Genomic DNA, 15,289 nt, shown 5'->3' on the forward strand with positions numbered 1-15,289 from the left:
ATCACTTTGCATATGAAATAGATTTGTATCAACGTAGAGCAATACATTTTCAAACATAAGATAATGATAGAATTTTAACATGTAAACAGATTACACTGCTTTATTACAGTAGTTGGCATACAGACTAATACTACTTTTTAAAGTTTTGTAGTTACTGATAGCTGTTGATTGCAAATGTTGTTTCAATGTATGTATAAACCCAGCATGTTTTTCTGAGACACATTTATTTAGACTTATATTTTTATTACCATTTGCACTAAGACATCGAGCAGCATGCAAAATCTTCCTGCACAGAATTTTTCATTTATAACTTTCAAATTCAATGGTTTCTATGATTTGGGGGAATGGAGGCCTTTTTTGTCCATTCCCTACTTCCTTATGTTTTTGTTGTCAACAGTGTCAAACTCTATTCTTATATATTTAATTATATCTGAGAAAGCTCTGCACTCCCCAATGTGTGTCCTAATTGGTCTGATGGCTGTTGTGGACTTGTTTTTGCCAATATTTTTTGTGCCACACATGTTGCTCAGCTTTTTATTTAACTGGAATGGGATTTCACTTTCCGGCTGTTTAATACAAATGTTTTGTATTCATTATGTTGGTACATTTCAGTCTACTTTACTATTATGTATGGCTGTGGATCGGTTCTTTGCTATATGCAGGCCTCTTTATTATCACAAATATATGCAAATGCCCAACTTTCTAAAGTTTGTTATCGTGCCACTAATCAGAAATATAATCTTAATTACCACAATGGTTTCTTTGGCTGGAAAATTGCAATTTTGTATGAAAAATGAAATAGATCACTGTTTTTGTGAACACATGGCATTGGTTCAGTTGGCCTGTGGAGATATTTCTGTTAACAACATAGTAGGACTTTCAGCTGCTTTTCTAATACCAACTGCAGATGATGTTTTCTTTATTTTATCTTATTTCATAATACTTGCATCTGTGCTAAAATCTGGGAAGTCTCACTTAAAGGCTATTAACACTTGTGTTACGCATCTAATTGTCATGGCAGTTGCCTTAACATTTGCCTTGATTGCCTTTATGTCTTACAGAATAAGAAATAATTTCTCTTCCAGCATTCGTGTTTTTCTGAGTACAATGTACTTACTCTTTACAAGCTGCTTCAACCCAATTATTTATGGAGTAAGAACAAAAGAAATTAGAGAACAGTTTCTTAAATTCATGAATCGAATGAAGATGTTACCACAGTGCTATAATAATGTAGATTAAAGCATTATGTACGCACTTAATTCATGAGGATTTGACAGTTGTAAGTGGGGTTATAATGTAGGAGAAATATTAACCTCTGATATTTCATCAGGGTGCAGAATTGTTTGAAAAGAACATACACATAACTAGATGGTGTCATATACATACCATGAATCACCACAGAAATCCCAGTAGCGGTTAAAAACTTAAAAAGAAACATTATCCAAATAAAATCATACTCTTCCAAAGTTTTATTTGTTTTTGTGATTTCTAGAATTGTATAATTCCTTTTTATAAATGCTGTTTGGTGTTTTACACTTTAATAATGTCTTAGTTAAAGTAAAATATTTACATTTACATATACATTTACATTAAATATTTACATTTACATTTTCTGTAAAAAATGAATCCATTCTTTTGCATCTAAATGCATGTGTATTTTCAGTTATTTTTAGCAGATGGATCATAATTTCCTTTGCATTGTATCATCTGTTGAGTGCAAAATAACACATAAAAGAGCAACTAGGTTTTGCTCAGTAACAAGTTACTCTCAGCCCCCCTGTGCTACACTATATGAACAAAAGTACCTACGCATTATACCTACAGAAGCTTTTATGACATCGCATTCTGAATCCATTAATATGGAGTCCCCTCTTTGCAGCTCACAATCTCTGTTCTAGTTCATCACAAAGGTGTTTGATGGGGTTGAGGTCCCCCAGAGGCTTCAGCTCAGCCTTTATTACGATCATCCCAGGACAGCTACACAACAAACTACTCCAACTCAGCGTGCCAACTGCCACCTGCCAGTGGATCACCAACTTCCTCACTGACAGAGAGCAGCAGGTGAGGTTGGGAAAGTTCACCTCAAACACCCAGATCATCAGTACAGGCGCTCCACAGGGTTGTGTACTCTCACCATTGCTCTTCTCACTGTACACGAACGACTGTACCTCCACGGACTGCCCCCGTGAAAATCTAGAAGTATGCAGACAACACTACAGTGATTGGTCTCATCTGAGATGGTGATGAGTCTGCTTACAGATGGGTGGTTGATCAGGTGGTCCTTTGGAGCAGCTACAACAACCTGGTGCTGAATACAGCGAAAACAGTGGAGATGACAGTGGACTTCAGGAGGAGCCCTCCAACCCTGCCAGCACTCACTATCCTGGACAGAACTGTGGTGGCAGTAGAGTCCTGCAAATTCCTGGGCACAACAATCACCAGGGACCTGAAGTGGGACAGCAACATCAGCTCCATCACCAAGAGAGCCCAGCAGAGGATGTACTTCCTGCGTCAGCTGAGGAAGTTCAACCTGCCCCAGGAGCTGATGGTGCGGTTCTACACAGCCATCATAGAGTCTGTCATCACCACGTCCATCACAATGTGGGGCGGCTCAGCCACCAAGCATGACCTCCACAGACTGCAGCGCATCATCAGGTCTGCAGAGAGGACAATTGGGGTTAAGTTGCCCATATTGCTAGAACTGCATGCCTCCAGAACCAGGAAGCGTGCAGAGAAGATCTCCACTGACTCGTCCCACCCCTGGACACCACCTGTTCCAGCTTCTTCCCTCAGGCCGGCGCTTCAGCCAGATGAGGATCAGGACATCCAGGCTACAAAGGAGTTTCTTCCCACAAGGCATCACTCTCTTGAACAGTTAAAATGTTACATATTAAAATATTCCAGTTTCTAAACGGCACTTCTAAATATACTGGTATATAGTATCAAACTCAACTCCATCCTCTGAAACTACCGTCACAGACCAGTGTTTATTCTAGCGTCTTACTTACCTGCCATATTACCCCACTTATCTGACTGTCACCTCATTGATCCCTTTCTTTGCCACTATACACCCCTTTAACTGCTGCTTCACTCAGCACTTTAACTTTTGACCCATACTTTGCAAATGTAAAGGTTACAGGTATGACTGTGTGTGTGTGTGTGTATGAGTGAGTGATGGTAGGAATGCTTTAATTTAGGAATGTTTTATTTTATTTTTTTGTATTGTATTTTATTTTATTTTATTTTATTTTATTTTATTCACTACATGTAAATGTCTGTCTGATACTGTGCACTGTGAGCTCCTGTAACCAAAACCAAATTCCTTGTATGTGTAAGCATACCTGGCTAATAAAGCTTGATTCTGATTCTGAATATTAAGATTTTAGTAGTCTACTCAGTAACTGTAGGAAAAGGCAGAAAACATGCACACTCTAGACAGGTACCTGTATTTCATAATTCTGTATACTGCGATACAGTATGCATTGTAATATTATCTTGGACATTTTGAAATACCATCATATTATTATATATTATTATATATTTTTTTAATTATATATTTTACAGATGCACCCAGGTACCACAGGTTTCACAAGGACAAGAATACAAGTATGTATTATGGCCTTAGATGAAGTGAAAGGCCCAAAAGCATTCTAAACATAACCCTGCATAAGAAAGTGACTTTATTTAACAGCCAGTTTGGTGGATAGCTAACAGGCTACAGTGCTTTCCCTACCATTACTTAGTCTGAGCCTATGTAGTATGTGCTAATTTTTTGGCATGAATAAATTCTGAGTCTATTTTCAAATGTAAAGATGCACTTAATTCACATACCAAGTCCAGCGTTGATGTGATCAACAAAATGCCCATGACCTTCAATCCCTCAGATGACACTGCATTAAAAAAGGCATGTGTCTGTGATGCATATCACCACATGGACTTGGGAATGCTTTGTCACACGACTGTCTCTGTGTTTGTTGCTGCATTCACAAATACAGGTTAAAGCTGGATAGGTGAGTAATTTTAGAAATATTTTTCTCGAAATGCTCTCTTCATCCTGATAGCAATCAATGAAATAAATGCTCTGAAATGAAAAAAAAATATCTGTAGAGGCCTGCAAACACCCTGTCCAATCATTTCATTGAGATTGAATGAATTTAAATGGAAGGCCAACCTGCCTGTCTAACTTACCTATCTCACTGACCTGCCCTCATGTGCTCACTCTGCATGTGTTCTCATTTGTGCGTGTGCTGAGTCTGTCATACGGCTCACACACAGACATACACACGCAAGGTAGTGAGCAAGTTTCACAAGAATGGCAGAGAAAGTTACACAGGTACCTACAACAGCTTGCAGTACTAAAGAAAAACAGACAGAGACAAGAATTTGAACAAAGAGATGTTGAATAAAGCAAGACTTCAAACCTGAGTGAGCATCGTTGTGGCTTTTCAGCAGTGACGAAGCCTGAGGGAGTTGAAAGGCTTGGAAGGCGATGCCAAGGTTGCTATATTCATCTGATCAAATGATTATCTGGTTTGTTTTATTTATGGGGGAATTTATTTTCCTTAATTATGTAGCCAACGTAGCTAGCTACTTATGTAGCTCCAGTATGTATTGTTCCAACATTAATGTTAGCTAAGCTGTAGGTGTCAACTAGCTTGATAGTGTTTATTGTGTATGAAATGTGTGTCCATGTTCATCGATGTCAGCATTGTAGTCAAAGTGTCATTTGATTGTAGTTATTTTATATTGGCTTTCAACAGGATGTTTTACAAATGTTGGCAGTCTACGGGTCTCGTGGTGTTTTTAGGAGTCCAATCTCTATATATTTTAATAATTTTTAGAAGAAAATCTGTTTCTGGAAAATCCTGTTTTTCGGATATTTTCCTTCTCATGGTATCTACCAGAAATATCTCCTGAACAATACATAATGTGCACTTAATGGATGTTTTGAATGGAAATGAAGTAAATTATAGGTGGTGTCCGATTCTTGCACATTACCGTACAACAGGCCCCGTATGTTGTACAGTATGTCTATATAATGAAGGAATGGCAAGAAATTCTGCTTTCAAAATTAAATCAGTTTGTGTCTTGAGTACCCAAACAATTATTGTGTAGAAAGAAAAGTAATGTAAGACAGTGGTAAACATGTTCCTGTCCCAGCTTTTTTGGAATGTGTTGCAGATATCAAATTTAGAAAGAGCAAATATTTACAAAACAACAAAGTTCATGGTCTGCCTCAAATGAAGCCATTTCACACTTGCAACTGATCTATATTTCTCTGATGTTACACTCAAATCCAAAACACTGGTGAACTTTTTTTGTGGAACGTTGCATGAACATGAACTTGGTCAACTCCATTTTCCCCTGTGCATTCCTGTTATGGATTACATTAGTGGACAGTCGAGGATTACATCAAGTTTAGCCTTGCTGTTCATTCTGTGAGAGTACAGCCACGTCTCTGCATCATACTTTAAACCAAAGGACTGGGTTGATGGATGTTTGTCATGCTCGCTTTCATAACTGCTTTCCCGCTTTCTTTTTCATAAGGTGTGTGGGTTTTTGTACTAGTGCTATAGGAGCTTGCTGAGCATTGTAAATACTGATTGTTGGGCTGCACTTTGGTTTAAACTTGGGCAGTAACACCTGTTTGCTGAATTTGGCTTGGTTGCTGTACTGAATTGCCTGATGTTGTATCATTTGAGCTCGCAATAGTTTTAGACAGTGTTATATACTTCTGCATCTAATCGTTTTGAAAGGGTACAGAGAGCACCACCCTACAATAGCAGTTTTACCTGATCACAGTGAAACTCATCACAGTCACATTAGTAGTTTTGGATAGGTGGTGAAATCAGAGTTAGATAAGTTGAGACTGCTAAAATGACTACTGTGACTCCTTAACAAAGAAAGATAAGCCCTTTTGCTCAGTACAACCCCAATTCCAAAAAAGTTGGGACGCTGTGTAAATATAAATAAATGTAAATAAAAACAGAATGCAGTGTTTTTGCAAATCTCATAGACCCATATTTTATTCGCAATAGAACGTAGAACACATATCAGGTAGGAATAGTTTTCCTATTGGAATCAGGTTGTTGTGACAGGTTTGTGTTGTGGAACAGCAAATTGCAGAGAATTTCAAAGCTCTGCCTTTCTTTACCCACCAGTAGGGGCAGGGGTAGATTCTTTACTGCTCCCACTGTGATTGGCCAGTTCCTGTTGGGTCTAGCCAACGTCACCTTTGCTGTTGGGTCCTCTTGAACATTTCTGTGATTGCAGGTTAAGTGCGCCAAAAACGGGATGTTGCTCAGGCAGTGGTGTTCACTGCAGCAATGTTGTAAAGCTCCTTAAATCTAGCATGGCATTCATCATCTCTCCTCCAGCTTCAGTGGGTCGCTAAGTACTCAGTGGGTCATCCAAGTGTGTATGTGCCATCCAAGCCTTTGCTGTGGAGGTGTTTCTGGATCAGTGAGCATAGGCTCATATCATGGTGAGACAAATCAGCCTGTGCTTCGCTTTTCGGGACGCTCCAAAAGGCCAAAGATAGAGAGTCTCTTGTGATCTTTAGACTTGAGTTGGCTTTTGACAGGGAGGGTTTAGTGATTTCATTGAAGTTCTGGGCATCCACTGGCTTACCAGTCATTTAAAAACAAATAGCAAGGACCATAGCCACCCTGTTGCTCAGTTCTCCTCACAGCCTTTCTGATTGGACCTGTCTCCAGGTGACTTCCTGAATCTGTGCCATTTGTATTTATGTAGGCACAAGTGAGGTGAATTTCCATTCACGTAATTGCTGTACTCCTACCACAAGTGACAAATGGACACAACAGAGGATCTCTCTTTTCAGGTGGTCGTAGTCTTCTGCTTTCTCCATGGGTAGGGTGAATTATGTCCTTTGCACCTTACTGGTCAAAATGAGCATAAGAATATATGCCCATTCTTCTCTCTCTCATACCTCCTCTTTAGCCAACCCCTCAAATTATTCCTAGCCTGATCTTGTTTGTTACTGCAGAGTCCTTCTATCCAGTTTTTAAAAAACACTAAGTGGAGCTGTGTCAGATTGTCTTCTAGCCAGATGTTTTTGTGTTGTGATCAGGTCGTCAGTTTGCCATTGGGGGACATGTTTACACTGGACCAAAGTGACCAGGGGTGCTCCAGTGCATTGTCACATTATGTCAATTTAAGGCATGATCATTTATCTAAACATCGTACATTTTATATAAACTTGTAAGATTTTTGGTTTTAGGGTTTTTTTGTGGATCCATGTCCAGTTAACCTCTATTGTTAGCCTCCTTTGCAAACTTAGTATTCTTGTGAATTTGCAAAGGAGTGGTTACTTGGTACTGGTTGACAGCTTGCCGTTACTTTGAGAAATATCAAAATTACAGTTAAATCTAAAGTATCAAGCCTTTTTTTCCAAGGGAAACCTGATAATAAACAGAGCTGTGATGGTTAATTAAAGTTGGGAAATGGAGGATAAACAGGGCTTTTCCATGTCAATATCCTTAAGCCTGTAGGAGAACAGAGTAGTCTCATGAGAACACAAAATTTGCATATAGAGACAGGTACACACCAAACTTTAATCACATGCTAGGAAGGCGAAGACAATACATAAGCAGTTGTACCACAGGAGAGATTTCTCTATTTGTTTTCTTTTGTTCACTGTCTTTGCACAAAGTAGAATGTATGTACTTTTTTAGTTTTGGTAATACATTAATTATTATGAGACCTTAAAATTGCTAGAGGCATTTTCCTCTCATACATTTTTTCATTGTAATTCTACTGAACAGTGATTAGTTTCATTTAATAGCTAGCAGATATATTCACAAACATCTATAGAACATGACACATTTATAAAGTTTAAAAGAAAGAAAGAAAGATTGTTTTTTTTCCCCTTAGTTTGTGGATAACATTTAACTATAGATTATGTAAAGAATAGATGTGTATCAAGCTAGAACAATATATTTTCATGTATCAAAAGAAAGTAATATATCTCTTACATGTGAATAGATTATTCTGCTGTTCACCTACAGTAGTCGACAAATTGACAAATACTAATTTTGCCAATTTTCAAAATCAAACATTTGTAATTGCTGATGACACTAGAATCCAATACTTGTTTAGTATTTTAGTTCAGTGTATGTGTAAAACCAGCAGGTTTTGAGACACTTTAAATAAAAATATTAAATGCACTAAGGTGTTGAGCACCATGCAAAATCTTACTGTACAAAATTTTTCATTCATAACTTTCAAGCTTAGTGGTTTCCATGATTTGGGAGAATGGAGGCCTTTTCTGTTTATTCCATATTTCCTTATGTTTTTGTTGTCTACACTGTCAAACTCCATTCTCATATATTTGATTGTATCTAAGAGAGCTTTACACTCTCCGATGTGTGTACTAATCGGTCTGATGGCTGTGGTGGACCTGTGCTTGCCAATATTTTTTGTCCCAAATATGCTACTTAGCTTTTTATTTAACTGGAAGGGGATTTCACTTGTGGGCTGTTTGATACAGATGTTTTGTCTTCATTATGTTGGTACATTTCAGTCTACATTACTTGCCTGGATGGCTGTGGATCGGTTCTTTGCTATATGCAGACCACTTTATTATCACAAATATATGGAAATCCCTACCTTTCTAAAATTCATTATTGTACCACTAATCAGAAATGTAATCTTAATTGTCATGATTGTTTCTTTGGCTGGAAAACTTTCTTTCTGTGTGACAGATGAGATAGATCACTGTTTTTGTGAGCACATGGCTTTGGTCCAGCTGGCATGTGGAGATATTTCCATTAATAACTTAGTAGGACTTTTAGCTGCTTTTCTGATTCCAACAGTAGATTTTATTTTCTTTACTTTGTCTTATATAATAATGCTTGCATCTGTATTAAAATCTGGAAAGTCTCATTTAAAGGCTATTAACACTTGTGTTACTCATATAATTGTGATGGCAGTTACTTTAACTTTTGCCTTGATTGCCTTTTTGTCTTACAGAATAAGAAATAATTTCTCTTCCAGCATTCGTGTTTTTCTGAGTACAATGTATTTGCTTTTTCCAAGTTGTTTTAACCCAATTATTTATGGAGTAAGAACAAAAGAAATAAGAGAACAATTTCTTAAGTGCTTGAACCAAATAAAGGTTTTACCACAATGCTATAATACTGCAAATTGAAGTATTCTGTAAGCACATTGTTACTCAAAAAATTCCTCAAAAGTCATTTTCGCCCCTCCTAGAGACATTTATATATTAACTAACATGTCTTTGTATCAGAATGAGACACTTTCTTGTTCTATCCTAAATTCTTTTTTACATTACCTAGCATGTTCCTTGCAGCAAGTGTAATTCAGAATATAAAAATATCAACAGAAGAATATCTAGAAAAATACTGACATTTGTCAAAGCAACTTTATCTAAATAAAATAATATTTTCAAGGTGTTTTTTGTCTGTTTATTTTGGTTTTACAATTTTATTACTACTTACCTACTAAGTAGAATTACAGCCTTATGAAAAAGTCTTATTGATTTTCTAGTTGGAAATTAGTTAACTCATTCTCTACAGGGAAACTACAGAAATATGGCATTTGTCTGTAAATTGCACTGCAGTTTTAACATATTGAAAAAAAATACTCACAATCAACACATGTAATTTGACCACGGGTGTCCAAACTTTTCCATACAACTGTATTTTCTTTAAATAATGTTCATTTTAGTTTAATCATGTAGTTTTACAGTTTAAGCTTTGTTCACAGTAGCCATAAAATGCAAGTTCTGCCTGTTCTGGAGATTTTGTGCTATGCTTTTGTTTCTTCTTTAATAATGCTGATGATATATTTAGATGGAAATGTGTATGATTACCAAACCCAGAAGTGAACTGAATCTTTGTCTCTGAAGATGAGCAAACAAGTCAATATGTATAGAAGTGTTTTCTTTTTTGCTGTGGCAGTTATACACATTTTTTGGTAGCACTTTATTTCACAGTATGGTAATTACCTAGCATTTGGGTACTAATAGGTGGATATAGGAAGCAGGGCTTTGAACTAATGCTCATTTATTGAATATGCAGCAGAGAAAACCCACCACCAGCGCTAACAAAAACAGCAGGGTAGCTGGCAGGTCACTTCTAGTCCTACACAGTCCTTTCATGATAGACACTACAGCCCACCTTCTACCCCACAGCCCAGCACAATAAGACCCATATATAACAAAGCTACTCTTTATAAAGCTGTACAAATTAAGTCTCTCATTGCAAGGCGGCACTGCTGTGGTGCCCATGCAACGCCGCTGTGCATGGCCACGCCTCCTGCGTATCCACAGCCAGAATTGGGTTGCTGCATTATTTATGTCTACCTCTTTATTTTTGTGAAGGGTTTTTTTTGGTGAACAAAGGACTAGCAAATTAAGAATTTAATTGTACAGTGTAACCACCTGTTTTACTGTGCATGTGAAAAAATTCTTGAATCATGAATCTGCGCCGCTAGGCAAGTAAGTTAGCAGCCATCTGATGCTGGAGTACCCAGCCAGCATGAGACCACACCCGAATACTAGGGGGTATTTCGTGCACACTTTTGTACATTCCTTCTGCTAACAGTCAGACAAGAATGAGGAACCAGGATCTATTTGGTAGTACCAATGCGTTAAAAAACGTAGATCTTTACATTTCTTAGTATGTCTATTCCATGTAGAAAAATGCAGAACAATACACTTAACTGCATTGCCTAGGTGAACTGCCAGGTTTGTTCAATGAGGCAAAATGGTAACTGTGCTGTGGCCTGGAAGAAATGCAGCTGCTTTAACTTGTCAGCATTCCAAATCAAAGTCAGTCATATAATCTCTGCAATAGCCAGGTTTGGAGTGAATCTGACTTGATCATCCTGGGGTTCTATAGGCTAGGCATTGTCTTTAGTAGGTTTTAGATGTTTTCTTGGGATGGGCAGCAGCCCAACTGAAAAGTCCAAATGGCCTGAATTAGTATAAATTCCCAGGTCTTTGACAGCAGGTGTTGCGACTTTCCAGACACGGTTTACATGCTACCTTGAGTTGTCTGACATATGTAAGGTGGCTGGCCTCAGCTGTCTAGTGACCTACACAGGCGTAGACCAGAACGGTCCTGTTGGGATCAGCGGACCTTCGGGTAGTAATGTACTGTGAAACAAAGCATTCTTACTCTTTGTGTCCTGTTGAACCTGCATAAGCATAGATCAGAATGACTGCACCTTCAGTGAACCTGCCCTCAGTAATTGACAGTGAAGTGAGATATTTTCCCTCTTCATGTCTTGTTAAACTGTTTCTTCGTTTTGCACTGGTAGGCACCGACTCCTGGCCTGTCCCAAAGCCTACACTTGTGGTTTTAGGGTTTTGCCTACGTGCACGCTAACATGACATATTTCCAAATTTATCCAAAGTGTCTGAAGAGAGAGTGCTTTGGAGAAGCTCCTAGCTCATGCTGCTGCTTACTTTTGGGATGAACGGTTAGGGGACTTATCCTGCTTATGTTGACATAATTTTTGGTAGTTGTAGTCAGTGTCAGACAAAGTCAGATAATTTGTGCAGGCTGAGTTGATATTTTGCATGCCAGTGTTGAATTTGAATGTGATTTACCAGGTTGTGGCCCATCTGTTTGCTTGGATACTTCTCTCCATTCTTCTTTGACCTGTGAACTGTTTTTGTCCACAGGATTGCTTATCATACCTAATAAACTGGCAATTTAGTGCATTGTGGCTATTGAGTAAATGAAAGAGGAAGCATGTTAAATAGTTAATTTAGTGACTTTGGAACTTCAGTGAATGAACATTAGAAATAATCAACCTTGGCAAAGTATGGCTACTCATGTAATTAGCTAAAAAATGTGAAAATAAAATCTCTATACCATAATAGATACGGCAGTTTAGAAGACAACAGTATCAACTGTATCATTTCTTTATGATCTCTCTTTATGGGAACTATACCAATTCCCTAAAAGCTTTATAGTATTAAAACATAGGCTCATGGGAACACAATGAGGTGTTATATAGCAAGATGCACATGCCAAGCTTTTATTTTTCTTATGATGCCAAACATGAGACTCGGTGACCTAAGCGAATGTATGGCTAGCAACATTTTCTAATTACTGTTTCTCATTGCTAAAAAGCAATATACGGCTATTTTTGTGATTTTTTTTCATTCATAGTGCAGCATATGCTTGCTTTGAATTTTGGTATTGTTGGGAAGTTAAGACTTTAAAATTTCCTAGACCCATTTAGCTTTTCTTCACAGGATAATTCAATAGAGTTGTCAAAAACAAATTGCTGCTTAAAAATTCATGATGCATGAGTTAAGTCAGCAAAGATTGTTCTGCCTTAACTGTTTGGATAGTATTACCTGGAATTCACTGTCCTTGTAAGGAATTGTCAGGAATTAATGCAGATGAATGAAGTCTCATAACTTCTCAGCTTATATCTCTAATGCATAAACAGATAAATTTTACTGAAATTCATCTAGCATTAACATAGTGCCCTGCTAACAACGCTAACCCTAGAAATTTGGATATCTGTCATCTGTTGTCTGTTATCCTTCTTTTATTAAAGTACAGAACAGAGAAGCTTCACTTTGTGGTTGTTTATGGTAGTGAGCATATCTTTTTCAACTACATTTGATGAAAAGATTGAGCAGCATGCAAAGTTTTACTGTACAAAATATTTCATTCACAACTTTCCAACTAAATGGTTTCCATGATTTGGGAGAATGGAAGCCTATTTTATCCATCCCCTATTTCCTCATGTTTTTATTGTCTACCACCTCCAACTCTATTCTCATATATTTGATTGCATCTCAGAGTAATTTGCATTCTCCAATGTGTGTACTAATTGGTTTAATGGCTGTGGTGGACCTGTGTTTGCCAATATTTTTTGTACCAAATATGCTACTCAACTTTTTATTTGGTTGGAATTGGATTTCACTTGTAGGATGTTTGATACAAATGTTCTGTATTCATTACATTGGTGCATTTCAGTCTACATTACTGGTGTGGATGGCACTGGATCGGTTCTTTGCTATATGCAGACCACTTTATTATCACAAACATATGGAAATCTCTAACTTTCTGAAGTTCATTGTTGTGCCACTAATCAGAAATGGACTCTTGAATATTACTATGGTGTCTTGGGCTGGAAAATTATCTTTCTGTATGGTAAATGAAATGGATCATTGCTTTTGTGAACATATGGCATTGGTTCAGCTGGCATGTGGTGATATTTCCCTTAACAACCTGTTAGGCCTGTTAACTGCTTTTCTCATACCAACTGCAGATTTTGTTTTCATTACTGCATCCTATATAATTATATTTGCTTCTGTCCTGAAATCAGGGAAGGCTCACTTGAAGGCTATTAACACTTGTGTTACCCATATAATTGTTATGACAGTAAGTTTAACGTTTGCCTTGATAGCTTTTATGTCATATAGAATAAGAAACAACTTCTCACCGAACAGCCGAGTCTTTCTGAGTACAATGTACTTGCTTTTTCCAAGCTGCTTCAACCCAATAATTTATGGAGTTAGAACAACAGAAATAAGAGAACAGTTTCTAAAATTTTTGAATCATATGAAACTCTTATGACAATAATCCTAAAATATAGGTTACTCAAATGCTATAAGCAAAGGAACCAAGATGGTCACATATTTATTACTTTTATTTAAGTTGGTGCATTGTTTTACTATATTGCTAAGGGAAAATGAATAAAGCCTAAAACCCTAAAAATTGCAGCATTTATTTTACAGTTGTGAATAGCTTAAGGCATATCAGCATAATCACTGTTATCAAGGCATCTACAATATGTCACTGTTTTGAGATTTCACCTTTAATTTTCATAAATTGAAAGATGCATGATAAGTTGATGGTTTTTTCAGGAATGGTAGTAGTATGAAGAAAAAATAGTTTATGACAGTGAATTAAAACCAATATTATTATGTACTACTTATGTAGAATTATAGATACAGGGCTTACCACTTCAGCCAGAAGCCTGGTGCTTGTGTTCTTTTTAGTCCCAATCAAAATACTTATCTTCCGTTCACTATTAGAAGACTTAGTCTTGCAGTGGTCTGATGATCTAATGACATGAATTAAAAAAAATTTAACAGTGACTTTTTGCTGAAAATGATGCAGCCTCATGCAGATTTCATTTGAGCAGCAAGGAATAACTTGAAGGTTGGCATTTAATTTGGGGGAAAAATACAATGTAGCAGGGCACACACACATTCACTAAATAAAGTCAATAGTGTAACCTCCACCTCCTGCATGTTGTGCTTGACATCCTGTACATCTGTGAAAATGACCAAGGCCACCCAACAGAGAGGTGCTCTCAATGTTCACAGCTGGCATAATGAAAATGTGAAGGTAAACATGATAAGTTGATAAATTGGCTTATAATCTGCTGCTAAGTTTTTGACCTCCATTGACATTTGTGACATTTCTCAGACAACACTCCCACATGCTTCAAGAACAACAGACAGTGTGAGAAAGAAGATCACATGCTTGCCTAACTACCCCTATGTTGCATGGCATCATAATAAAGAAAAAAATGCTTATAAACAGCCTTCCTGACATACTGTACTCATATTTATTATGTATATCTTACAAAAAATAGTTCCAAAAACGATGGTGTGGGCTTTGTTTAGACTACGCTTAGAGGTCATAATACCTGAAATGTCTAAGAATAGCTTTAGAACATAAAAGGCCCGATGTACTAAACCTTTTCCATCGCAGTTCAGAAACATTCTGCCAGCATGTTATGTACTAAACTGGTGCATAGGCCTAAACGCGTTTCTGGGCTGTGCGCATGGAAAAAAACTGCACTTCTTACTGTTGAAGGAGGGTGTTGCAAAACAGGAAAGGTTCACACACACAAAAAAATGGGTGGAGATGTTGAAAGTGCAGCTGATTACATATTCCATTTGATTTACTAAAGTTTTAGTAACTAGTGGCAGCTAGTTTTACACAGATTTTTCTGCCTTTTAAAACCAAGTTTTATTTTTGTGTTAGTCTTAAAAAGGTGTTTCTAAGAGCAAACATGGCCAAGACAGAGACATAAGGAGAATGCTGGAAGAATATTTACTGTCACAATAACATTATTTAAACTCTTTTATTAAGTGATTGTTTCCCTAATGCAATACGAAAATATGATGTTTGTTTTGTTTGGCAACACAACTAGGGAGCAGGCCTTGCGTTTTAGATTTGGCATAATTTAAAAATGATCTTAGCAAGATTAATAATGGTTATACAAGCAATCTATACATCTCTGCTGCAACATGAAAACGTAA

General features: G+C 37.2%; 3 protein-coding genes across 3 annotated transcripts; all 3 read left to right on the top strand.

Annotated features, from left to right (window-relative positions):
• The first annotated feature begins 264 nt into the window (after positions 1 to 264).
• On the top strand, positions 265 to 1,239 carry LOC118826034 (olfactory receptor 52K1-like). The gene has a single exon (XM_036596919.1). The coding sequence runs from the start codon at positions 274 to 276 to the stop codon at positions 1,237 to 1,239; it is 966 nt and encodes a 321-aa protein (XP_036452812.1). The 5' UTR covers positions 265 to 273.
• A 6,958-nt stretch (positions 1,240 to 8,197) lies between these two features.
• Positions 8,198 to 9,169, top strand: LOC118826038 (olfactory receptor 52K1-like). The gene has a single exon (XM_036596933.1). The coding sequence runs from the start codon at positions 8,204 to 8,206 to the stop codon at positions 9,167 to 9,169; it is 966 nt and encodes a 321-aa protein (XP_036452826.1). The 5' UTR covers positions 8,198 to 8,203.
• A 3,460-nt stretch (positions 9,170 to 12,629) lies between these two features.
• LOC118827503 (olfactory receptor 52K1-like) lies at positions 12,630 to 13,589 on the top strand. Its single transcript, XM_036598893.1, has one exon. It carries the CDS (start codon positions 12,630 to 12,632, stop codon positions 13,587 to 13,589), a length of 960 nt encoding a protein of 319 aa, XP_036454786.1.
• The last annotated feature ends 1,700 nt before the right edge of the window (positions 13,590 to 15,289 follow it).

The sequence above is a fragment of the Colossoma macropomum genome, unplaced genomic scaffold (genome assembly GCF_904425465.1).
Source record: "Colossoma macropomum unplaced genomic scaffold, Colossoma_macropomum, whole genome shotgun sequence".
NCBI lineage: Eukaryota > Metazoa > Chordata > Actinopteri > Characiformes > Serrasalmidae > Colossoma > Colossoma macropomum.